Source organism: Homalodisca vitripennis, chromosome 5 (assembly GCF_021130785.1).
Source record: "Homalodisca vitripennis isolate AUS2020 chromosome 5, UT_GWSS_2.1, whole genome shotgun sequence".
In the NCBI taxonomy this organism is placed as follows: Eukaryota; Metazoa; Arthropoda; class Insecta; order Hemiptera; family Cicadellidae; genus Homalodisca; species Homalodisca vitripennis.
The window spans coordinates 128,967,513-128,993,617 of NC_060211.1; the positions used below are offsets into that span (position 1 = coordinate 128,967,513).

General features: G+C 33.8%; 1 protein-coding gene across 2 annotated transcripts; it reads right to left on the reverse strand.

Moving 5' to 3' along the window:
* On the reverse strand, positions 1-25,795 carry LOC124362881 (PEST proteolytic signal-containing nuclear protein-like). 2 transcript variants are annotated; one of them, XM_046817752.1, is made up of 5 exons: positions 25,610-25,795; positions 25,363-25,487; positions 22,015-22,178; positions 14,920-15,032; positions 1-330 (listed from the first exon to the last, which is right to left on the reverse strand). In XM_046817752.1, exons 2-5 carry the CDS (start codon positions 25,385-25,387, stop codon positions 189-191), a joined length of 444 nt encoding a protein of 147 aa, XP_046673708.1. In that variant the 5' UTR covers positions 25,388-25,487; positions 25,610-25,795; the 3' UTR covers positions 1-188. The 2 variants fall into 2 exon arrangements, with proteins under 2 accessions (XP_046673708.1, XP_046673707.1); XM_046817751.1 differs by having other exon boundaries at positions 25,363-25,795.
* Between the last annotated feature and the right edge of the window lie 310 nt (positions 25,796-26,105).

Below are 26,105 nucleotides of genomic sequence, written 5' to 3' on the forward strand. Positions count from 1 at the left end.
TTAACATAATATCATGTAAATTTATTACATTTAAAACATGAAAATAACTTTCTTAGTAACAAACTAACTAAGATTCATGAATTTATGCACTGCAGCCTTAAAATAAAAAATTTGCAACTAACAATTGTTAAAAATAACTTCTTAAAAATATAAGGTACAGTATAAAAAACATTCTTCAATTTATTATTTCAAGTATTTTTCTTTGAATCTTCATCCCCAGAGTTTTCTAATGCTGCCTTCTTTAAATTTTTTTCAAACACCTTCTTTGCATCACAGAACCCCTGTTTAGTCTTGCCAAATGAGTTAGGTCCGGCGGAAGTTGGAGTTTCCCTAAAACAAGACACATTTTACAGATGTTATATTGTTGTCAATGTTAAACATTTTAAAATTTATCTTGTAAGTACAACTGAGTGTTTATACAATCTTTACAAACACATAAGTTAAGTTGATGTGTTCAAAACAATCTTTGATATGCAGCCAAAGAATATGGACCCTATTCATGAAAACTTTCATGTCTGACTTGGATACCTGTTCCTTAATCTACAGTATTTTGAATTCACAAACAACTGATTCAATTCAGCAGAGATTTGTCATGCCTAGCCTTTGTTCCTGCTCAGACCGCGAAATGAATAAGATTCCGTTACAACGGAACTGTTAGACAGAATCGCTCTAACGGCTGTCACCAACACTGCAATTGTTCCACAGGTGGAATGGTTTGGCAAAGCTCTAAACAGCACAAACATTACAGAAAAACATTGATCATTGTTACATCTTGACATTCTCTACTATCTTTTTATTAAAACTAACAAAATTTTCCTGATATGTTGGTAAGATTTAAGGAAAACCACATATACCACAAGTTATTTTTATCTCCAGGAAAATATACTTCAGTTGATGCATGTACAAACTAATTTTATTGAAACTAATGTAATGTACATTAAAAAGAACAATTGTAAAGCTAAGTTAAGGCTTATCTTGTTTTCTATCGACTTTCAAACAAAGATTTTGCTGACTTTTCTGCACATTAATAAATAATGTACATTACCTGTTATGTAAATTATTTACTGTTGTAGTACCTCTTATAACTAGTAAAATATAAAATAATTTTCCATAGTATTTAGATAATAATACATTTCAATAAAAAATTCTTACAACTTTGTAAACCGTAAAGCTACAATATACAAAATTTATTACACTAAACGCTATAGCAAATTTAACTCTTAACTATTGAAGACCAAACTTGTACTTTGTTAGCACTTTTCATCAACTTTAAATGATATAACAAATGCATAAATTTGCAAACGATATAACAAAATGCAAAGTTTAGTACTTTTTATTGCTTAACTATTTTAACCCCGGCTATTATATCAAGTTATGTGCCAAAAATCCCGTCAGTTTTGGGGAAATGAAAGTGTTTTGTATAAAAACTCAAAAAAGCTATTTTTTAAGATATCAAGCTAATTTTCTTTTAGTTTTAGTTCTTATTAAATGTAGCTCACAAACATATATATATTAAAAAAAACTAAATAATATCTTGAAATTGTTTTATTTTTTTAAATATTTATTTATATAAAATAAATTAAAATTTCGAGTTTGTTGATGAAAACCATGCAGCTAAAAAATATTTGATACACAAATATATATTTATTTTATGTTAAGTTTAATTCTTATTCTCATAAAACAAAAATTATAGGCCTACTTTATTCACAAGTCGAATAATGTAAATTTTTGTAAGGACATGTCATTTTTTCCTTTTTGCCATTTTTGTGCAAGTATATGTAATACGAGCTTGGAAATTCATAGTACTTAAAACCACAGTTATTTCTGATCAAATAATTTTAAAAAATGTATAGCCTGTATTTAAAAAGTTCATAAAACCTTTTAATAGAATTTGTACACATCTAGAATATATTAAAAAAAAAACAGTAGCAGTCGTGGGACTGCCGATAGAAGTGAAAACGGAACTATTAAGTTGAGAGTAATTAACAATACGTTATAGTAGCAGTACATCTGTAATTGTAAATATGACGCGTTTTTAATTTTCCAATTTTAAAATACACGAAAAAATATTATCAAATAACTAGAAATCTATTTTACCACGCTAGTAAGATAAATCTTATACCGTAATAATACTCATTTCATGATGAAGAGGTTAAATATTAAAAACATAATTAAAATGAATAATGCTAAATTTTAAATACAAATATTCGTACAAATATTAAAAATGTTTAAAAATATTTTCGTTGTTTTCATTATTCATTTATAAGTGAGTAAACACCGAGTTGAACACCGTTGTAAATAATACAGTTATTGCTACGGATAAAGTATATAATTGCAATAACAATTAAACCCACAATATTTTTAAAACTAATAAATTAGTTAAATTAACTTGGTTCTTTTGTAAAGGTATTTTTATTGCACAATAAACTAATTTATTGAGTTAGTACGGTATCAGTGAGCCAATGCGCCAACTACAGTTCCGGCAGAAACGTTCACTCATCACTTCATACGCTACTACAGGCTAAACTAAACTTCCAATAAAAAAATGATAAATTACAAAAAAAAATATTCATCTATTTTCACACAACTTTCTCGCTGACAAATTTTGTCTGACCAAAAAATAAAAAAAATCCTCGCTTACTACTTTTTTCTTGTCATTTTAAACGCTATGTACAATTTAAACAATAATCAAAATTATTTCGAAATTTTTTTAATATTTAAAAATGTAACCAATAGATTGCCAATATTAAGAGCTTTAATTTGACGCATCTTACAGAATTGTACGACATTGGCTTCACTTTTAAATCGCGAGAGGAAGCCGTAAAGGTCACTGATTTTCGCAGTCTGTTTTCATACTCCGCCGGGACAGTTTTAACACAGCGAAACTGACATTTTCATGCAGGTTAGTATCATTAGCATGTCGGTGACGCGAACCGAGGATTTTACCCTCTACCAAAATGCTCAACGCGCCTAAAGAAGTTTTCACTTCAAAAATGTCAAATAGCTATCACTCAAATCGTTGCTATTGCCCACATCCGCAACACTAAGTTAGCTATTGGTGTATTTTCGATTGCAGGAAACTTTAAGGAATTCCTTTTACTCATTTTCAAATAAAATAAGCAAAAAAACTAATATTTAACAGCTGTACTGGTTTAACCTAATCTATATATATATAAAAGAAAGTCGTGTTAGTTACACTATTTATAACTCAAGAACGGCTGAACCGATTTGGCTGAAAATTGGTAGGGAGGTAGCTAAGAACTGGGAGAAGGACATAGGATACTTTTTATCCCGGTTCCGATTCAGGATTCCACCCCACTGGTCTCTAAAAGTTACGGAAATACCCGTAAGAAATGCATTGCAGCAAACATATGTTATTAAGTGAAAGAGCCTGTTCAAATTTAATCAGCTGTTCTTTGTAAACATATATAATGCGACAAACAAATATATTTATATAATTTAATTACGATTTTCAATTTCTTTACATTTATAGTTTAAAAGCATAAAGTAAGCTTAAGAGAATCAGCAAATTTTGTTTCAATAAAATAAAAACCATACGCAATTTCGTTAAACATCTGGAGCTCATAATCATTAGACTGTAATAATATGTACCTAATAAATGCCTATTTTCGTTTTAAAATTACATTGAGCGCCATCATTTATTACATCGTATGTGTGCAAATGAATTCGACTTTTGACTCCTGCCCACGCTGGGCTAATATAGTTCAATTGTATACAAAAATCATAGAATATTAGAGAAAAATTCCAGTTATTTCACAAGTGCATATTGAGACTGTTTTAAAATTTAAATCTTAAATAGTCCATGAGCTTGGAGTATCTTTCAGTGACCATTTATCTCAGAAGGGTAATAAGGACTTTCAAAAGAAATATGCCTCCTATGTCCCAATTTTTCTGCAGGAAATGGCGTGCGAAGCCGTGGGTAACTGAATATCTGGTTGTAATTGGTATTTTATTGAAAATCAAGAGTTTTCGTTATAAAATACTACAAATGTATTGACGAACTAGCTGTTACCCGCGGCTAATCGCGCATAATTGCTTTTACTAAGTAATGTAAGGACTTTTCTAAAGATTGTGTGCGAAGCCGCGGGTAACAGCTAGTAACATTAAATAAAGTGGAATATTCATAACATAGAGAAATACAGCTGTATGCAACAATCAGTGAGCAGTCAGCTGAGATGAATTGCAATTTCTCAAGTCATTTAAAGCTTTACAAACGATTATATTTTGATGAAAATATATCTGTTTATACAAGTCTATGGAATTTAAAAGCATTTAGTAATTAATAGATAGCCAGTAAAATGATAAAAAGGGCAAGTCCGAACTATACAGACGTTGGAAGTTGATACCTCCTCTCTGCTTCAGCTCTCGAAACAGAAGAAAGATTCTGGGGCCAAAACCAAAAAAAGTTAATTTTTTTTCTCATAATTATCGAATTTTATCATGTTCACTATAATTGATCAATTTAAGTCTTTCTATTTTCTTTAACTATTTTTCTATCGCTTTTTATTTAAATTTTTGCAACACGTGCTTTCTGATGTCATCAATACGCAAGTCATTTTATCCCACTATTGGCTTTTTTGCGTAATTTTATTTGGTACTTTTAGTAAATACAAATTTTGGTTATGTTTAGCTCAGTTTAATTATTTGAATTTGTTCCTGTATAAAGTTTAACATATTTCTCTATAACTAATTAAATAAATCTCAATTCCAATAACATGTGATTTACTTGCGTCACGGTCATTTGGTTCACCGTCTGCTAATTCCCCGCGAATATTTAAATGTCGTAATTTTACCTGTCACATCTGCTGCACTAGATCCAAGCAAGTTCAGAGAATGAGCTGAATAAGGCACATAAAACATCAAAGAGTTGACTTCTTTCAGTCTAGCTTGTACGCCTAAATAAATTTCCGAGATATTTCAGGCGTTGTCAAATGACTGGCTACAGCAGTTTCGAATATCTAGACCGCACATATTTTAAAATTCAAGTACTGATTCAGTTAACTGTGCACCTCTATGGCCTTGGATTTTCATGAAACCACCAAACTGTTCTTCTGGAAGTCCATTTTCATTTACATACCTTAAAATGAATAAAACTTGTCACAATGAGCAGCATGGACTCAACAAATGAATGAAAATATTTTATTTTTTCAGTTCATTAAAGATGTGTAAAAACACTTTTTGTACAATGACCTTCCTTGACCTAGGTTTCCGTATTTATCAATACGTGATTTTAAAAATGGATCAAATTCAATAGCTAATTTCCAGGTACATCATAAAATTTCTATTATATTGCAATCCAAATACTTCGCCATCTCTCCTAAAAGCAAGACCTCTTGATGCCAGTTATTTTATAACACAAACAACCCTATGCAGAATTGTCCTTCAATAGCTGATCTCTTCCTCAACTTGAGAAATAAATTGATTATTAATCATCCCCATTTCAGCAGCCTTCTGTTTGAACGTTAATAAGCTGTCGAGATGAGGAGTTGAATTTTCAAGTTCTTTTATAAGCTGTGAACCACGTTCCTAAGTCTCTGAACCCTCCATCGATGAACTGACTAGAAGATTTACAAAATAGTTCGCACAGACCATGAAACACCGACCCATGACTAGGAGAATGAACTCTGCTAACTATATTATCTCCATTAGCAAATTGTCTTTCAATCAATGATTTCGACAGGAACCTGTTTTTTTCAAGGTATACACTTTTAGATTTTTCAAAATCACAATCTTTATTTTGCACAAATTCATGTTTTACAAAGTATTCTATAGTCCAATTCTTTTCTTTCCAATGCACTGGATCATTACTAGATTTAGGGTTATTAGTTTCATCAGGATTGGAAGCATACGATTCTGAAACTTCTTTTCATTCATTACTTACGTGAGGAATTTCATCTTGTTTCGTCTCTACTACATCATACACTCTCTCTTCAAGTCTTCAAGCATTGATGTCGGCAGTAATATTAAAGGAAGTAAAAGGTTCTCTGATCTGAACACTGGGCTTGTAAAAAGTATCAAGTTTCACCGTTTTGTTCATCAGTTATTTTTCATTTATTTCATTTGCTATCTTTCGACTATCCAATTTTTTAAAGAAATAATAAAAACACGAAACTTTCCACTATCCTACTAAATTTGGAGGCTTATAAAAGTTTAAACCTCTGCAGGGAATCAAATCTACTACATATCAATTTTAAAATACAATGGTGTCACTAATGTTTTACACTGAGAAATAAACAGGCTTGCGTTTGACAGCACTGTATACGTTTCAACATTTAACGTTATTCAGCTATGTCAATCAGGATCTAAAGCAAGTTCTAATTAGCAGAAACAATCATTTACCACTACCCGAATAGCAACGAACCACAACAAAGCTGGCCGAATGCGGTGGGAGTGTATACAGTAATCGATGCTGCCCTCCCCACCGCCTCCTACTCATCATCTGACACCAGCACCCAGCCGGACAAAATAAGTTAGTCGCGCCCAACTCCCCTTTCTACGCAGTGACGCACTACGCAAAATAATTGTTAAGTCTAATATAAAATACCTAATGTATTAAAAAAATTTTCCGAACTTTTTATAGTTTAATTAGTGAATTAATCTAAATGAAAACAAAAATTCTGTATAAACACTCTAGATTTTTTAGCAAAATTTTAACTGGCCTTCAAAATTTGCTACCCTTAAAAATGTTCCGCCCTAGGCCTGGGCCCATGCTTAAATCTGACCCTGCCCACGGTATCGAGTCTTTTGTGACGATCTTCGACATATACAGTAGAGTCCCGGTAATCCGAGGTGAATGGGACCGAATGTACCTCGAATTGTGAAGAACTCGAATTATACGGAACACTTTGAGAAAAAATTGGGTTATAATTAGAAACTGAAGGCAAACAAAAGAAATATGCTTTTATTACATATACCAGCATTAAGAAATTACTTACCGAGGTCCAAAGATGAAATTTTTACTTAAAAAAAACAGTCTAGAGTTTTTTGTTTCACCACATGGCAGCGTTTTGCGGGCAGCCATGTCTCTCCACCGCCGAAGCAGCAATAACGTATCTGCCGCTGTCGCCTCTGCTTGCTGCTCTACGTAGCGCAGGGGCCGCATCCAGTGCCGCGTAGCCGTCGCGCTGTGAGTCATTTGCCGGGTCTGCCTCCTGCACACTTTCTTCTTCGTCACTCCCGTCAGCTGTCATGTCTGTGACCATCTCAACTATGGTGTCGTCTGTTGTCTCTAACTGTTCGTCCCTACTCATCCACTCTCCAATATCAGTTTGATTTGTCCCATTGCAACCAGGAAGTATGTTTATTAAATTTTACTAACGGTAGATCGTCATCTTCATCATAATTTTCAATTTTACACACTCCGACTTCCTTCCATGATTTCTGGATTGTTTCTGGTTTAATTTCGCTCCAAGCTTCAGCGATCCAATAAATAAACATCCTTGATTGTGACTTTTTTCAGGAAATCTTTTTATGATTGCCTCTCCTTCAATTGTTTGAAACATTGATTGCAACAAACGGCGTCTGTACTTTTTTTTCAAAGTTTCAAGTACGCCTTGGTCCATAGGCTGAATTAGGCTGGGTCACGTTCGGTGGCAAAAAATATTGTGCGTATGCCATCGCATTGCAGTTCCCCTTCATCTGGGTGTGATCCTGCGTTATCAAGTGTTAAGATGGCTTTAGAGGGTAGGTTGCTTTTTCTTCAAAAAACTTTTTGGTTTCAGGAACAAACTTACTAAAAAACCAGTTTTTAAAAGTTTGTTTGTCCATCCATGCGTTTTTTTGGTTTGTATAAGTTGCTGGAAGCGTTGAAATTAGACATGTTTTTAAATGCACGAGGCTTAGCAGACTTGCCAATGACAGTTAGTTTTAATTTATGACTTCCCGACGCGTTTGAAGCGGCTAGCACAGTCAGTCTCTCTTTGCTTTTTTTGTGACCCGGAGCAGCTTTTTCCTTCCGTGAAGCTGGAGTTTTTGATGGCAAAGTTTTAAAATTCAAACCAGTTTCATCACAGTTGTAAATCTGATCAGGTGTTTAAATTTTCACTTTTAATAAGATTTTTTAACTTTTCACAGAACTGAACAACTTCCTCGGAATCCGCCGAAAGTTTCTCCCCACAAATTTCTAACTGCCTCACGCCATAACGTTTTTTCCAACGGTCAAGCCATCCTACACTTGCCGTAAAATCTTCCTCACCTAGATTGATTTCATTGCGAAAGTACAATGCCTTTTCCTGTAAAATAGGTCCGGAAATAGGACAACCTTTGTTTCTTTGTTGACAAAACCATAAAAATAGGGCCTCTCTAGTTTTTTCATACTCTGCTTTCTTCATAGACTTCCGCTCATTAGTACACTTTTCCGAGAACTTTTCTGATGCAAATTTTTTCAATTTTATCGCGATTCCTTCGCCAGTCACCAAACTGTCACTTCACCAACTCCGTACTCGGCAGCTAATTTTTTAACGTTTCACCTTTATGAAGTCTTTTAAGAGCTTCTAGTTTTGTTTTATCGGTACAAAACTTTCTTTTACTTTTTGAACTCATAGTTCACTGTACAATGAAACACATAAACACTTCAGAAAATACTAAAACTTAATATTTAGACAACAAGTACTTTACGTTGTAAATAAATAGCCGGGTAAGCGCACTGCTATCGTAATCTATAACAACCGTACCGCAGTCGAACGTGATGAGCAACGGACTGATTTATTTTTAGACAATACGGGGCGCAATGTTCCGTGGCCTTGACAATAGGGTGGGGGTGGGGCGTTGCAAATGAAGTGGCAACTGATGAGTCAGGCGGCCGGCTTCTCCAAGTAGCCCTAGCACTCAGTTTACAGACATGCGCTCGAGTGTGTTGTACAAATATGTCAATTTCACATTTTATTTTTTTACATGTGTTGGCTCGGATTTAACGGAACCTCGGACTATCGAGACTCGAACTATCGGGACTCTACTGTATTTGTAAGGCCAGACCCATAGCATTTTAAACGGCCTCAATCAGCCAATTTTAGAATTTTAAATTATTAATATATTTTATTTTCATTCAACATAACATTTCTTTAATGGTTTGGTTGTAATAATACACTAAAAATATAATACAGTCAGTTGTATTAGGCTAAGTACTGCAGGAGGACAAGATATTTATTATTTAGTAAAGCATACTCATATGAATTCTAAGTCCAGTAGTGTCACCAGTTAGCCTATTAATATTTTTTGTACGGAATAGGTGCACAATTAAGTCGTAGAAACAAACAGGAATATGTTGAAATTTGCTTAGCAAATTTTAGCTAGATGTTATTGCAACAATAACACTTTGAGAGAAGTCCATTTGGACTGTTCCATTCAGACAAGAGTAAACTGTTGGGAGGTCCATGATTTGGTGTAGTTGTGCCGGTATTTTGAACGCATTAAGTTCTTATGTATATCACACTTTCTCTACATTTCTAAGTTTGTCTTGAATTATTGAATTGTTACCTCATTTTGAATTTGTTTTTGTTTAATTGGTTTTAAAATATAAGATTCTGTTTCGGTCAACCAAAGAGAGAGTTCTTTGATTACAATTTCCTAATTTAACCGAGGCTAGTATCCGTCATCGTACCAAGCAAACCCGTGAAAACTAAAATAAATAAGTGTGGATATCACATCTGGTGTTACACTTCTAATATGACCTTTGTTTTTTGTTATGACTTATGTAAAACATGATCAAAACATATTGGTATTGATATTGATAGAAAGAGAAATCTTAAATTTACTTAAATCATAAACTTTTTAAACATTTTCATGCTCCATTACACATCTTTACTTTTTATAATCTCGGAACTATTTCTTATGTTTTTGCAAACTGCACAGCTGCGCGCGCTATGAAAAATCTTACTTGATATTTACTTACTTGATACTTGATGTCTTCGTCTTTGACTGATAAAACCAGATAGACTGTGTCAATTTTGTTTAAAACTGTTTGCAATTTGTTCAGAACAATTTGTCAAGTATTTTAAAACTATATACACTATTTACAAAGGTTTATGGTGGCAGGACTAGAACAGTGGGTCATCTTCAAGTTCCTTTAGTGCATAGATAGGCCTACTTGTAAGTCTGGACCATATGGCTTCCTTGAACTTAATAGTGTTCATATTTCTGATGCTTTCCGGTAGGCTGTTGTATAGTTTGACCGCTGCTATTGGAAAACTGTTCAACCGATTTTGAAAGTCTACATTTTTAGGGTGTTTAGGTCTTTTGCATGGCGGGTGTTGTAGCCATGGACATCTTGTCTTCTCCCAAAACAGAGATTCATTCTCCCCTGTACGTATATAAGCGAGTTCATTACATATTGGCCTTGAACCGTTAATACCCTGAGGCGTTTGAAAATAGGCCTACAATGCTCCAGATGGTCTGAAGATGTAATGATGCGTAGCGCCTTCTTTTGGAGAACAAGTATTCTGCTGCATGCTGATGCATGGCCCCAGAGCAGAATACCATAGGCTAGGAGGCTGTGAAAAAGTGCGTGGTACACCGTTACCAGGCACCGCTCTGGTACCACGTTCTCAGTTTTCTCAGCAAGAAGATAACCCTGGAGAGTTTTGTGCAGAACTTTGTCTATGTGGCAATTCCAAATTTAACTTCGGGTCCAGCCAGAAACCGAGTAATTTAACGGCCTCATCACAGTCCTCTATGACGTTTCCATTTTATAGAGTACAGAATATCAGTTGTGTTTTTTTCTTCGTTTAATTTTAGTTTGTTTGTGGTGAACCACCTCTTGGCATCTGCTAACAAGTCCTCGGCTTCCTGAAGCACGGAGTGTATCAGCTTTCCTCTGGACAGGAGCGTAGGGTCATCTGCAAACAGAACTGCCCTGCCTCCCAGTCTTAAATCATTCACAAGAATTAAGAAGAGCAAAGGTCCCAGGATGGAACCTTGTGGCCACTCCACGCATGACTTCTCTACTTCCTGAAGTAGCCCCACCAAGCGATACCCTCTGTTGTCTATTTTCGAGATAGCTGGAAATAGTTTTGTGAACTGTTCCTTCGATCCCATAGGAATTTAGCTTGCTAAGTAGTATCTTATGCGGCAACACAATCGAATGCTCAGCTCAGATCACAGAGCGCAAGAGCCATTGATTCGCCAGCCTCGAAAGTTTCCATTATCTTTGATGCTATGGATAATAAGGCAGTGGTTGTAGAACGTCCACTTCTGAAGCCATGTTGGGTGTTGCTGAGCAGATTGTTGGACTCAAAAAAATCAAACCAACTGTTTTTTTCATTATTGACTCCATGACCCTTAGACACCACTGGCAGAACTGAAACTGGCCTGTAATTCACCAGTTCCCTCAGGATTTCCTTTCTTGTAGATGGGGACTGTGCGTGCAATCTTCAAAGCATCTGGAAAGATACCTCGACTAAGACACTTGTTTTATTACTACTGATAGAGGGTTTGCTACTTCATGGATCACCGCTTTCAAAACAAAGCAAGGAACACCATAGATATCCGGGCTTCTAGAGTTCTTTAGCCTATTTACTATTTTTATAATATCTAGTGGCCGCACCTCTAACCAATGGTCTAATATAGGCTTAGGCCTATTTGCAATATACAGAGGGTTAAAGTCCATCTCCGGAAGGTTTGTCACTATCTCTTCAACAAGCCTCTATGAAGAAATTGTTTATGTTGTCAGGACTTTCTGAGCAGGAAGCATATGGCTTCTTAGGTCTGTGTGGAGTTTATAATATCCCAGGCCGCTTTACACATGTTGGAGGATGACCCTGATGGTGTGGACGTTGAAGGCCTTCTTAGCTTCTGTTACTTCCAGTCTGTATTGTTTATTTGTTTTACAATATAATGCATAGTACTCATCACGGTCTTTTGGTGAGACTGCTGATTTATAATGATCATTTAGAAGAACTACTAAGTTTTTTAAGTCTGCGCAAGTCTGCTGTATACCAAGATTTATCTTTAAACTGACATTTAGTTCCGTTTTCTGGATTTTTTTTTAAAGGTTTTAATGGAAAAAATATATCAAAATTGTAATTAAAGGTTTGAAGAAATCTATCAAAGGATTGCTCAGATAAATAGTGATCACCCAATTCAATTTTTTAGAGCCCCGTTTTTTAGAGCCCTCCTTAGTAAAGGCAGCTGCTCCATCCTTGATGACGCGCTTTGTAAAACTATACTTATCATGCCATGAAACTTCTTTGTGTTTACCATTTCCCAAACTTGACTTTATTGTCATAACTGCACTATGGTCCGCAATCATAGGTTTCAATGACTTCCACCTTATAATCCCAAGAATCAAAATTTGTAGCCATGGAATCTAGGCACGCTGTGCCTCTTGTGGGTAGTCTGTTTGAAATGTATAGGCCATGACTAATGAGCATGTTTGTAAAAATGTTCTCTTCCCGTGATTTTTCTTCCAGGTGTACATTAAAGTCACCACAGACCACAAGTTTTTTTCTTATTTCGAGAAAGAAAAGTAAAACATTTGTCCAGAAGTTGGATAAACTCATCAAAAATCACCATCAGGAGAGCGGTAAATCGACATGATGATCATTAAAGAGTCCAAGAGCTCAATAGCGGCAATTTCTAAAGTTAGTTCTTTACAAAATTGTTCAAGGTTAAGTTTTTTTATATCTAAGATTATTTTTAACATAAACTGCTGTGGCCTCCATTTTTATGTTCCTGTCTACAATAGGCATCCGCCAAAATTAAATCTTCAATTTGGGTGTACACATCAATTTCATCTTTAACTAGCCAATGCTCTGAAATGCACAGTATATTTGGTCTAGTTTCCAATATAAAGAAAGATAGAACCATCCATTTTTGTCCTTAAACATTGAACAATTTATTGAGGCTATTACCTTGTCTGAGCTATAATTTTTCATAGGCTTTTTTAACTTAGGCCTATGTCTAGTTGTTTGGGAGTTTAATCAGCTGGTTCATACAGATATTTTTATTATACCAATCAGATTATACTTTTATTACTTTTTTTGTATTTATGTATTGTATGATGTATTTATTTGTGGAGTTGCCTGGAGATGAAACTTTTGGTTTCGAAAGGCCTTGTCCAAAAAACAAACAATTTGGAAAAGTTGTGTTTTCATTAACATTTAGTAATATTTAATACTTGTATGTTTTGGTGAGCTATTACTATTATGACAATGGTTTGTAACTTCCACGATTATTCTAGTGATATTCGAGGAATTTTATTTTCTTGGTAAAATTTATTTTGCACTATAAGCTAAAATTGAAAATATTTGAATAAAAATTAGCTACAAGACTAGAATAATCAAATTAAAGTGTAATATTTTAGACAAGTTGCGATTTTAACCATCTATATTTATATTTCTTTTTTATTGTACCGTTAATAGTAAAAAAATAAACCTTTTACTTTTATTCGTTTTACTGAAAATTAATCTCTTGAAAATTAGTTTTTTTCTATATTGGTCATGACTTTTGTACAAATCAAAAATTTGAATTAATTTGTTTGCGTTTACTACATTAAAAATACATATATACTTATTATTTATAAGGAAAATGTTCTTGATGTTCTATGCACTATATTGAGGTGTTTGGAATTTACACCCCTGCCTTAGAAATTTCTAGAAGGTGTACACTAGTCTTGAATCTTCTGAATACTCATATTTAATATAAAAATTTGACAATTACAAGACATGGTGTCTTCAGCCGAATTAACCTTTGTGCGTGCGTGTGTAGTGTTCAGCTGCCCAATCAATATTAATACATACCATTTTATACAATGTAAAACATCAGGACAGTTTTCACTGACAATATTAAGACAAATTGAAAACTGAAAGTAGAAAATATATATGTGTGTTTGCAATAGAAATGTGTTTGTATTAACTTTTTACTGAAGCTGTAATGTTTTAGTTTTTGCCATGAAAACATCATAATCTTTCGAATCAATAGATTCTACTAATACTAGGAACTACTTTTTGGTTAGTGCAAGATAATGCTGCTAATATCACTTGATGTAACAGGCATAAACCATGGTTGATTATAATTGGAACACAATTTAAAAAAATCACAATTAATTCACTAGTGTACATAATTTTAATGAACAAAATGATATCAAGATGGTTTGTTTACAAGCAACAACCTTTTATTCTGTTCGTGAAAATGGCGGACCACTTGAAAAAACTGGAGAAATACTATAAATTAAAAACTACTTTCAGTAAATAAATCAAAGGTCACTAAACAGAAAGTGCAACTAACACACTTGCATGTGATAAATGTTTGTATTCAGTATCAAGGACGTATATTGATTTTTACTAAAATATTAAAATTTACCATTTTATGATTGATTGCACTTAAGAATCAACTAAAAGAGAGTCGACAATCCTAGAAGTAAAGTTACTATTAAAAAAGAGGATCAATTACAAAATTGTGCTATAGTAAATTTTATTATATATTTTGACTATCCAGGTTTTAAAACAAAAGATATGTTTTTATAGGTATAAACAATTTTTACATGCATTTATAAAATATCATAAATTTTTAACATTTTTGGACAGATTTTGATAAGAACTTCCTGCAAGGCGCAACTATTAGTTATGTGTTATTTGTTTGTACAGAGTTCAAATAAAAGGTTACTAATACCATATTTTTGTGACTGACTAACATACTTTTAAAGCCTGACACTTTTACTCATAAACAATATAAAATTCCTAAGACAGAATTTTGTACATTTCGTGTATTTTTGTAACATACGGTAAAAGTATACATTATCTTTTTTTTCTTCAGTAAATAAATGTGCATAATTCTGAACATCAGTGAACTGTAGACAATAGCTTAAATATGCTTGATGAGAATTTTGTGTATTATTTTTGTGAACATTATAATTGACTTTTAACTGTAGAAACTATAAATTATAATGAAATGATAGTTACAAACCTTCCAATATTTCTCATTCTCATTTTGGCTTCTGGTGGCATTTCTTCTTCACTTTCATCGCTCTCATCATTGAAAACACTCTTCAATGGCTTCTTTAATTGGGTAACTTTATTCTGGAAAAAGATTGATTCAAAATTGAGAAAAAGTATGCAATCCTAAAAATGACATGTTTATTGTACATTTTAAACACCTATAAGAAGATTATTTATTTACGAGGGTTGTTAAGAAAAGAAGTTGTTCAGGCATCTGATTGCCAAACTTGTGGAACAGCGGCACTATCTGGATGGCGCTGTGTAACAAGTGTAACACACTTGTGTAACGCAAGTAATTGCGTTTCTGACAAGTGTCATATCGAAGGTAGCAGAAGCTACGCTATTTTCAAAGCACTCTACAACAGTGCTTAAAATGACAAAAAAAAAATAAACTCTCCCGCTGACACTGAAGTACCTAGCACCATTAGATTTCTTTAGACAAAGAAAATGCAACTCTTGGAAATACATTGTAAATTGTGTTCTGTGTATGAAGAAGATATCAAGAGCAACACTGCAGTTAAGAATGGTACCGATTATTTTGTGAAGGACAAACTAGTGTTCACAATGAGAAACAAAGTTGTTGATCATCTGTGTTACTGACGACCTCATTGAAAAAATCACTTATAACGTTAGAGAAAATCTAAGGTTTACCCAGATAGCAATAACTAACTTCTAATGTCTAAAACTGTTACTGAGTTGAAATTGTAATTTACATAAACCATTGGTGACATATTTTCTAATTTCACCCTATAAAACCATTACTAACAAGTTGTTACCCGTGACTTCGCACGCAATTTTCAGAACCGAAGTCCTTATTACTTAGTAAAAGCACCTATGACGCAATATGGTGGAGTCCTATGAATATTTTATAATGTAAATAGGCACATCAGGTAAATATTATTTAAGTTCATATCAGAGTTTAACTTAATTCTTATATAATGTTTTTACGTGTAGGAGCATTTCTGGTTCTAATTATAAATACGTCACAGCTGAATCTGCCTTGTTATCCTGATTAAGAAAACACATTACATAGGTCTCGGAAACCAACTTCGGTCAAAAAGCGTCTATTTCTAGCCCTTGTCATATATTTCAGGTTTAAGATATTTTCAGTACATAGTAGTTTACCATGTCCTGACAAAGAAAAAAATATAGCCTACTTACGGCTGAGAAGTCTACTTCGGTTAAAATGTGCCTACTTCAGATCTTTTGTAATATGTCACAGTTTAGCTTGCCACATTGCCTCGATCAAAATATTATATAAGTTTGATTATGTAGTTCTCGGAAATCTGCTTTGGTCAAAATCGTGTACTATTGGCTTCTAATGTACTTTCAGTCTAAAATATTTCCAGAGACATAGTTGAGTTTACCTTGTCCTGATGAAGAAAATACACACATAAGTAGGACTGAAAAGCCTATTACGGCCCCGGAGAAGGCCTACCTACTTCCTATGTACGTTCGGTATAAGGGGGAAATCCTTAGTAAGGTGTGCAACATTCCAAAATATTCGTTATTAAAGTTTTGCGTTATACAAGTCTTGCTTTTTGGACTGTAGCCAGGGTAAAAATGAATCGTTGAGACATGTTAGTATTCATTTCTCTGTTTTCCATAAGCCAATGCCATATCACAGTGTCAAGGAAGCCCACAAGTTTTAAGTAACGTATGTGAAAAAATTCATAACTTAATTCATTAAGGTTGGTTACATAACAGTGCTTAAATAATATTTAAAATGCATTAGATTATTTAAATTCGTCACTGGAGTAAATTTATGTATTATTTTTTTATTTACTATCTGCATTACACTACTGATCAATCACTGTTTACTTAATATTTCATTAAATTTAAATGTAAACAGATGTTCCAGCCAATTCGTCGACATAAAAGTGATGGTTTAAACAACTGTTTAGTGCCAGTTTAATTTAGATTATGAAACGTAAAAACTACATTTTTTCTGAATTTCAAAATATTCAAGGTAACTTTTCTTATATTTTGCTTCATACAAACCTTCCATGGATTTCAATGAACATTTTACAAAAGGAATTAACCAAAGTGGTCTAGTTGTTCTCAAGATTTGCGCTTAGCAACACATTTTGTGATTCATTTTTATTTATAAGATAGGCCTAATAGTTAATTCTTACATCTACGTCCATCACAGCTAATCATTCAAAAAAGTGTATTATTATATTTTATGTAGCTGCTGGAGGAAAAGCCAAAAAATAAAACTAAAATGGCTAGCAGTGACTTTTCTTAAAAGTAGATGAGGTACAACCTCAATGTGGTAGAAAACCGATTAGCTAAAATAGTCAAAGCTGGTTAAATTTCATCCTTTAGTGAAAACAATGAATACTTCCTCTCTCCAAAAGAAAACCCTTGACTTCTGATGGGAATGTTATTGTAAGAGCAAAACCCCTGAAATATTGGCTAAAATATTTATGACACACAATCAAGGTAGTGTCAAGACTAATACACAAATATAGCCTATAAAACTAAAACATTGCTTAATAACGTCAATAATTAAAAATATTATTAAAGAAGTCCTATAATGGATTAGGACTTACACACTAAATCATATTATAAGACCTACGTAATCTAACAAATTTAACCACAACAAAGTCCATTACTGATAAAGGCCTAACCCTGTAACTAAGTAAGTAACACATATACACTAGTGACTGAAATTTTGGGAGGGATTGTATTGGGATCCAATCCAAATCTTTAAACTAATTTAAACCATCACTTAAGATGTATTGAGGTTAGGGAAGTCATCCGTAAATATATGACAATATTTGGCAAATAACAGGACTCCCTCCCTCTGCCTGTCTAAGATGTCTTACACACTCAGGACTATGTCACAAACAGAGGTAAGCTCATAAGGAAGCCAGAGCTGGTAAGTTCATGAGTCAAAATAGTGTGACCAATACATTTATAAACAGAATATCCATTTTATCTCTGAATAGAATGACAATAAGCACCATATTTTACATAGGCCTAGAATTAATTTCAATTCGGAAGAAAAAATACATTCTTTATAGGGAGTTAATCTAGACTTCCTTTGCCACTTTGTCAGTTATCTGTTTCCCATTGACACTACTGTGACCGGGCACCTCAAAAAGACAACTTGGATTTCCTGTAACCACCTCTCTTACGAAAGTGATACACAAGTGCATCAAACCGGTACAAAAACTCCAGTGACCTTTTACTTTAATTTGCATCTTATAAGTTACTACATTTTCAACCAGTATATCAATAAAGATAAAAAATTTACTTAATACCCTTCACTCAGCATATCATTGCTTAACTGCATCCGACTTAAGGATCCCATAAAACCAGAGAATTACCGCCCTATCTCGCTAATATCAACACTCTCAAAAATAATAGAAAAGATTGCTCTGTCAAGAATGCTAGACTACATGGAAAGAAATGAACTTATTACAAAAAATCAACATGGATTTCTCAAAGGTAGATCCACCACCACAGCTGTTACAAATTTACTTGAAAAAAATCACAGACAACCTGGAAAATGGCAAACATGTCTCAGCTATTCTACTTGACTACAGCAAAGCCTTCGATTGCTTGGGTCATGACCTCATCCTGAGAAAACTTTCAGCTTTAGGTATTGACAGCCTAGCAAAAGATTGGGTGGCTGGTTACCTGAAAGATCGTACACAAATTACTGAAATTCAACAAAATCTGAATGGAAAAAAATGTGTATACAGATCAAAGCCACTGCCAGTGAGAAGAGGAGTGCCTCAAGGCTCAGTAATGGGCCCCTTTTTATTTATTCTTTTCACCAACGACTTTTCTGTTTTTATCAATGATGACAATGTAGAGACTATAATGTACGCAGACGATACAACTCGTCTATTTGCAAATGACACATCACATGAATTAGTAACTAGCATTTTATCATCTACAGACAAAGCACTCCAATACTGTCTTCAAAATGACTTAGCTATCAATCCATCCAAAACAGTAGCGTAGCCAGAAATTTCGTTCGGGGGGGTCCGAAACCGGGGATCCGGGGAACGTTTTGTGTGTTATTTGCCAATGAGTTCACTAGTAAAAGGTAAATACCAAAAATATGGAGCTTTAGTAACTACGCCTTATAGAAAGTGGAAAGATGTAATAGGCATATTCAACTCTCACAGCAACTCTAGTACCAAAAATTTTCTTGTATAGCTACAGAAACTTTATGAAGTTCGATTCTGACTGAGTAGAAGGCACCAAAGTGATGTTGGATTCACTGAATAAGAAAGAAAAAGAAAAAACAGAGCTTCACTCAAGCGTATAATTGACACAACTATATTCTGTGGAGAAATGAAATACCCCTTCGGGGACATTGGGCCACTGACGGCCGAAAACCCTTTAGAAAAGGAGGGCAATTTTCGAGCGTTGCTCGGGTACAAATCAAACTAACGGTCGGAAAATGCACCGGAAAAACTCTACTGATTAGAAGTTCGGCTACTTTGTATTTCACTGATTGAGGTATTTATGAATGAGTTATAATGACGATTTTTTGTATCATTACACTGTAGACGAGTATATAATTATTGAAAAAAAATTTTTTTAAATCACTTTCGGTCGGAAATAAAATACACCTGAAAAACTCTAATGATTAGAACATCAACTACTTCGGACTTCAGTTATTGAGCTAAACGTGGTATTTTTGATTGAGTTAGGACGACAATTTTTTTTGTTATCATTAAACTGTACTCGAATACCATTATAATAATCGACGAAAAAAAAATCACTTCTGGTCGGTAAATACCGAAGAAAAGCTCTCTACAGATTCAAGTTTTGACGATTTTGGATTTCACTGGTTGAGTGGTTGAGGTAAAAGTAGTACTTATAATTATGTTAGGACATTGATTTTAGGTATTAATTCAACGCCGACTAAGTTAATAAATATATAATTATTGAGAAAAAAAAACAAAAATAATCACTTCTGATCGGAATATACTAAGGAAAATGAAATAATACCTCAGTTAGTGAAATCCAAAGTAGTCGGAACTTCTTATCAGTAGAGTTTTTTCCGGTGTATTATCCGACCGGAAGTGATTTTTCAATTTTTCTTCGATAATTATATAGGTATTAGTCGACGTTCAATTGATACCTAAAATCAATGTTCTAACATAGTTCTAAGTACCACTTTTATCTCAACGACTCAACCAGTGAAATCCAAAATCGTCAAAATCTGAATCAGTAGAGCTTTTCCTCGGTATTTTCCGACCGGAAATGATTTTATTGTTTTTTCTCGATAATTATAATTATATGTATTAGTCGGCGTTGAATTAATACCTAAAATCAACGTCCTAACATAATTCTAAGTACCACTTTTACCTCAAACACTCAACCAGTGAAATCCAAAATCATCAAAACTTGAATCTGTAGAGAGCTTTTCTTCGGTATTTACCAACCGGAAGTGATTTTTTTTCTTGATAATTATATAGGTACAGTGTACAGTTTAATGATAACAAAAATGGTCGTCCTAACATAATTCTAAGTATCACTTTTACCTCAAACACTCAACCAGTGAAATCCAAAATCGTCAAAACTTGAATCTGTAGAGAGCTTTTCTTCGGTATTTACCGACCGGAAGTGATTTTTTTTCTTGATAATTATATAGGTACAGTGTACAGTTTAATGATAACAAAAATTGTCGTCCTAACTCAAACGAAAACACCACGTTTACCTCAAATCACTGAAGTCCAAATTAGTTAATCAGTAGAACTTTTCAAGTGTATTTTCCGATCGAAAGTGATTTTTTTATATTTATTTCGATATAAAATCATGACACCTAAAATCAACGTCGTAACTTAATTCTAAGCAGTAATTTTACGTTCCCAAGACGAATTTGAACAAAGTGGTCACTAATTTAAACTGTTCGCCATGTTACAGTTCAGGTTACTTTGCGACGTCAGGTGACTGCGCCCTATAGAAATACCGTGATTACACTACACTATCCGAAAGGCCGAGCCCATAGACTAAGTATCGTTTGATACTTTATGATTTAAACGAAAGGACAATTATATTTTTAACAACGGTCACTTTAATCAATTAAATCAATCAATTTAATGTTTGTAGACAAGAGTAATGATAACTCTCCTTTTTTCTCCTGCTCCATGCTTTATTTTTTATTCCTCCCCCTGGACCCCTCCTTCGCTACGCCACTGATCCAAAACCACGCATATCAATTTTAGCAGAAGACATGAACAAATACCAGATATTCCCAATATTTCAACGGAACAAAAGACAAAACTACTGGGGCTTACACTTGATGCTGACCTTTCCTGGGGAGATCATATTAATGCATTGACCAAGAAACTCTCATCTGGGATATTTGTAGTTAAAAGAATGATGTGGATGGGAGGCCCGGAATTAGCCAAAACAGCCTACTACGTGATGGTAGAATCTCACATTAGATATGGATTAATTTCTTGGGGCTCAACATCCGAGGCCAACCTTAACAAAATCCTGATCCTCCAGAAAAAAACTATTAGAACACTTGCAGGCCTAGGCCCTACAGATAGCTGCAGAGAAGCATTCAAGTCACTTAAGATCTTAACCGTCACATCACTCTACATACTTGCAGTTGTCATCTACACCAATCAGCTGGACCTTCCAAGAAATGAAGACATACATTCATACAACACTAGGAGAGCAGCCGACTACAGTCTTCCTATTCACCACACAACAACATTTAGTAAAAAACCTTCATACATTGGCCGCAAAATCATCAACTCATTGCCACAAAACCTTAAGGACAAGAGAGGAAACCAGTTAAAAAATGAACTTCAGAACTGGCTAGTGGAGCGACCCTTATACTTGACCAAGGAGTTTTTTGACCTTTTATAAGATGACAAAACATTACACAAAATTAATAAATAAATAGATACATAAAATTGTAAAGCAAAATTACCACATGTTGACGCCATTGTATTTCTTAAAGAAATTGCAAATAAAGAATATTGTCTATTGTCTACTAGTTACATGTTTCAAAATTGAACATATGATACGTTGTAAATAATATTATTATTATGAATGTACACAATTTTCTACAAAATACCTGGGATTCCAGCTTCATATTGATTCCTTTCACAGGTTTATTAATGTTAATTCCTTTTGATATCTTTGGTGTGGTTTTTGTGAATCCAAAAGTCATCTTTTGCCTTTTGTTTTGGTCTTCGGATTGCTCAGTCTCCTCATTTTTCTTCTCCTCATCATCTGGCCCTGAGTAAGGTGAAACACTGGCAAAGGTGAGATAATATATTGCATTAGCAAAGCAAATTATATTTGTCATTAATTACTTCTTCATTAACACAATTTATTTTATTTTTAGTCCTATGAATGATGAAAATGAATCATAACTCTTACCAGAATTAAATTAGTAAACGTAATCATATATGTTATATTAATTATAAACTGCACTATGGTAATATGATGTAATTTGAGTGTGGAAGGAGTAATCAGTTACGCATTTCATGGCAACTCTGGTTAGCCTACTAGCTGTTACTGGTTACCGAGTAACCTAATACCAGAAAGTCATTATGAGAACTTTTTTAGCACGGAGTAATATTTCATTGTTCTAAGGGCATCAAGTTGTCTTATTATGATCGTAAGTCAACAAGAGCTGCTATTGGTTGCTGCTGATGTCTACCGTTACGCATTTTTGTACACGTAAAATAACAATACTGAATTTGACCCAAATAAAAGAAGTTTTTGTTAATTTAGACCTTCTAAGAATAAAAGTCAGCCTGACACAAATGCCTACAGCTATCAGCGCAGGGCAGCACTGAAGGCTTTTTCAGGGCTGCCCTGCTCGATGGCAACACATGCAAAAATCCCTCGAGGTAGTACCTATTACTAAAAACTCAAATTCTAAATGGTCTGATGATGAACACATTCAGCTATTACTGCTTTATAGGAATCACAACTTGAAAAAAAAAACAAATATTTTAAATTCACTAATATTTTCGATGCTTACACAATCTGCAATCAAACACGTACATAACTTTCAAAACTAATTAGACGTATTAGAGTTGCGCCGTGATTGAATGCCATTGTTATCGAGGGTGTGAAGGGTACTGCACGAGCAGTTAATGGTTCTTAACTAAGGTGTTGGATAGGGTACAATAAGCGGACCCGGTTTTTATATTGAATTTGGCAAACGATATTACTCAATCATAACCATCGATATAATCAATCGATACTAATTAATTATTTTGGACAATTAACTTAAATAATCTATATCAATACATGTAAGGTAATATTTCAATTTTACATAAGTAACATTTGATTATTAAGAATGGCAGTCCATTTTAGAAAACGACACAATATTGCTTTGAAAGGTGATAAGACATGTTTTTTGTGGCTTCAACATGTAGGACTCGTACCGAAAAACCCTTTAAATGTGAAATTTGTGGGAAAGAACCAAATGTAACTGTGAGAGGAGCAAATATGGTCGTCTTCAGTTTTCCTAATTTTTTATAATAATTTGTTTGATTACTGTTAATATTAAATTCACATTTTAATTTAAAACATGTTTGTTGTTGCGGACTACAGATACTTTTATATCAATTGATAGTCTAGGATTTGAGATGCGAATATTAGGTATCGATGATTACATTCTTCGATATAAAAAACCGGGTCCGCTTATCGTACCCTACCCTAGGTGTTCTGACCACAGAACACTCAGATAAGCTATCGGGAACAGATATAGCTAAAAATAATAGGTGACAATAAGTACAGTACATGGATATAACCGTAACTTTACATTTAAATTGTTAATAAACAAAGTTATTTGTAATTTCCAGGCCTTAAAACCATATATAATTTTGTTCAGTAGGATGAGCAGAATAGACTACTTTAATAAAGTTGAATTTTTATTGGCTACTCTAGCCGTTAACCTCACTAATATAAAATTTTTTTACATTCAATAGTATCTAGGTACCTCTAAGGATATTATAAGATTAAAGGCCGAGGCAGCAAATCACGAATTTGACGTTATAAATGTATTCAGCTCACCCTCCTGAACAAAAAATATATAGTATTAGGGGGTGCAAATGACAAATAACATGATTTTACGGGGTATATTCATAAGTAGTTAAGTTTCTAATGTTTTAATGTTCAGTTTGTGTGCCGTATCTGGATAATCTGTTTACTTGAATATTATCTGCGGCCGGGACTGATAGCAGCCTGATAGCGTATCTGTTATCTGAGTTCTCCGGGGCATGAGTCAGTGCTTCACAAGATATCGTGTTCAGTAGGTTGGATTGAGTGAGTGCGTTACAATTATGAATCAACCATCCACTAGTTCGACCAACCCTAGTGAATTGTATGTGTCGGAGTGTTTTAGTAGGGCACGTAAAGAGTTTACGTTTTAACCGAAACGAAATTATTTCCCTTTTAATTGAACATGGAATTTTTAATAATGAGTGTATTTGTTCATCGTGCGGTCGCATGTTGTTTTTAAACCGGGAGACTTTGTTATTTCGTTGTGATAGGAAAATTAGAAAAAGTAGTAAAAAAAGTTTTAAATGTTGCAATTTTAAAAAATCCACTTTTTTGTTGCTGCTGCTCAGCTATATCCGCCAACACACTAATGGTAAGTGTTCTCTGTTAATATCCATCTATATATTTATATTAGAGTTTTTCATGATTTAATAAGTTTTTTCACTTTACATAATTGCCTTTCCATTACATTTCAATCTATATTTCTGATCAGCCCCTCTAGAATTTGATATTTTACTGATAGATACTATCTCGAGGGATGTTTTTCTTTCTTTTCGGAGGTGCTGCCGAAGCCCGCGCTGATGGCAGGAAGCACTCGTCTCATTTCGATAACAAGTAATTAATTTGCAGCTCAAAATTAAGAAAAACATTGTTCATTTGGATCAAAATACTGCTCATTTCAGTATTATTTTTCATTTACGTTTGCAAAGATGGCGACGCATCTGATGACGTCATCACGAGGTTGAATCATGGCCATAAAAGGTCACGTGACGCTCGACGTGGATGTAGGCTACAACATGAAAATATTACTCCGCGCGCGCGTGAACAGTTGTTCCATTTTTTATGTTCTAGAACTTCGTTATTTCTTATTTCCACCCCATCAAACCTTATTTTTTTGTTCTATAGGACGATTCCAATAAGTTAATAACGCAAAACTCGTATTTTTCCGCTCCGGCCGTTAATATGATAATTACCTAACCAACAAAAGAAATAGCCTAACCTAAAGCACCAATAGTCTACAACATGATATGACATCTATAACAGTGTTAAAATGTGGTTGTTTCTTGGATTATTTTGAGCAATGTAAAAAACTTCAATAATTTAATTACATGAAAATATGAGCACATTACTTTACAATAGCCTACAGAAATTAACACTTACAAAAATGAATATTATTGCATACCTTCATAATTTCGTTTGGTTGACATTTTTTTTATTGTTTGGCTTGTTCAGCTTCAGTGATTACTGAAGTAATTTTCATAGAATTTAGCCTAGTCTACTACTTAGTAAATTTCCACTTATCACTTCCTGAAATAGAAAAAAATATTTGTTTGTTAGTATCAAACAAGAATTTCCACTACAAAACAATATAGCTTTTAGATCATTACACAAATTTTAAACAAGCAGTTGTTTAAGGAATATGTTCATACATTTATTTAGAAACACTCCGCAAATGTACTCGTAACTAATCTGCTTCAGAATCTAACTTGTACATAACCACAGAATAAGTGGATGACAATAACCCTACAACAAATCGAATAACGACTTCAACTTGAGAAAATTCTCGAGCAGAAAGCAGTCGGCGGCAGAACTTACAACTATGAAAGACCAATCAAAAACGTCCATTTTAACGGATGTTGAAGTTAAAATGGATTAGTGTCTAAAACCAGAAGGGAGAAAATATTGTATGCTAATAGGCTATTTTCTGTGTTGTTCACAAAAATGATCTATTTAGTGATACTTTTGGTTATGACCGAACAATTTTCTAGAGTAGCGTCTCAGAGTATTGAAAACTACTTTTAAACCAGAATAGGTTTATGTGTTAGTATTGAATTTACTAACTGCCACTCCGATTTCAAAAATTCTTTTTTTAATGAATTCCAAAAATAGTTTGTAAATGACACTTGTGTTTTGTTCTAGATGTAA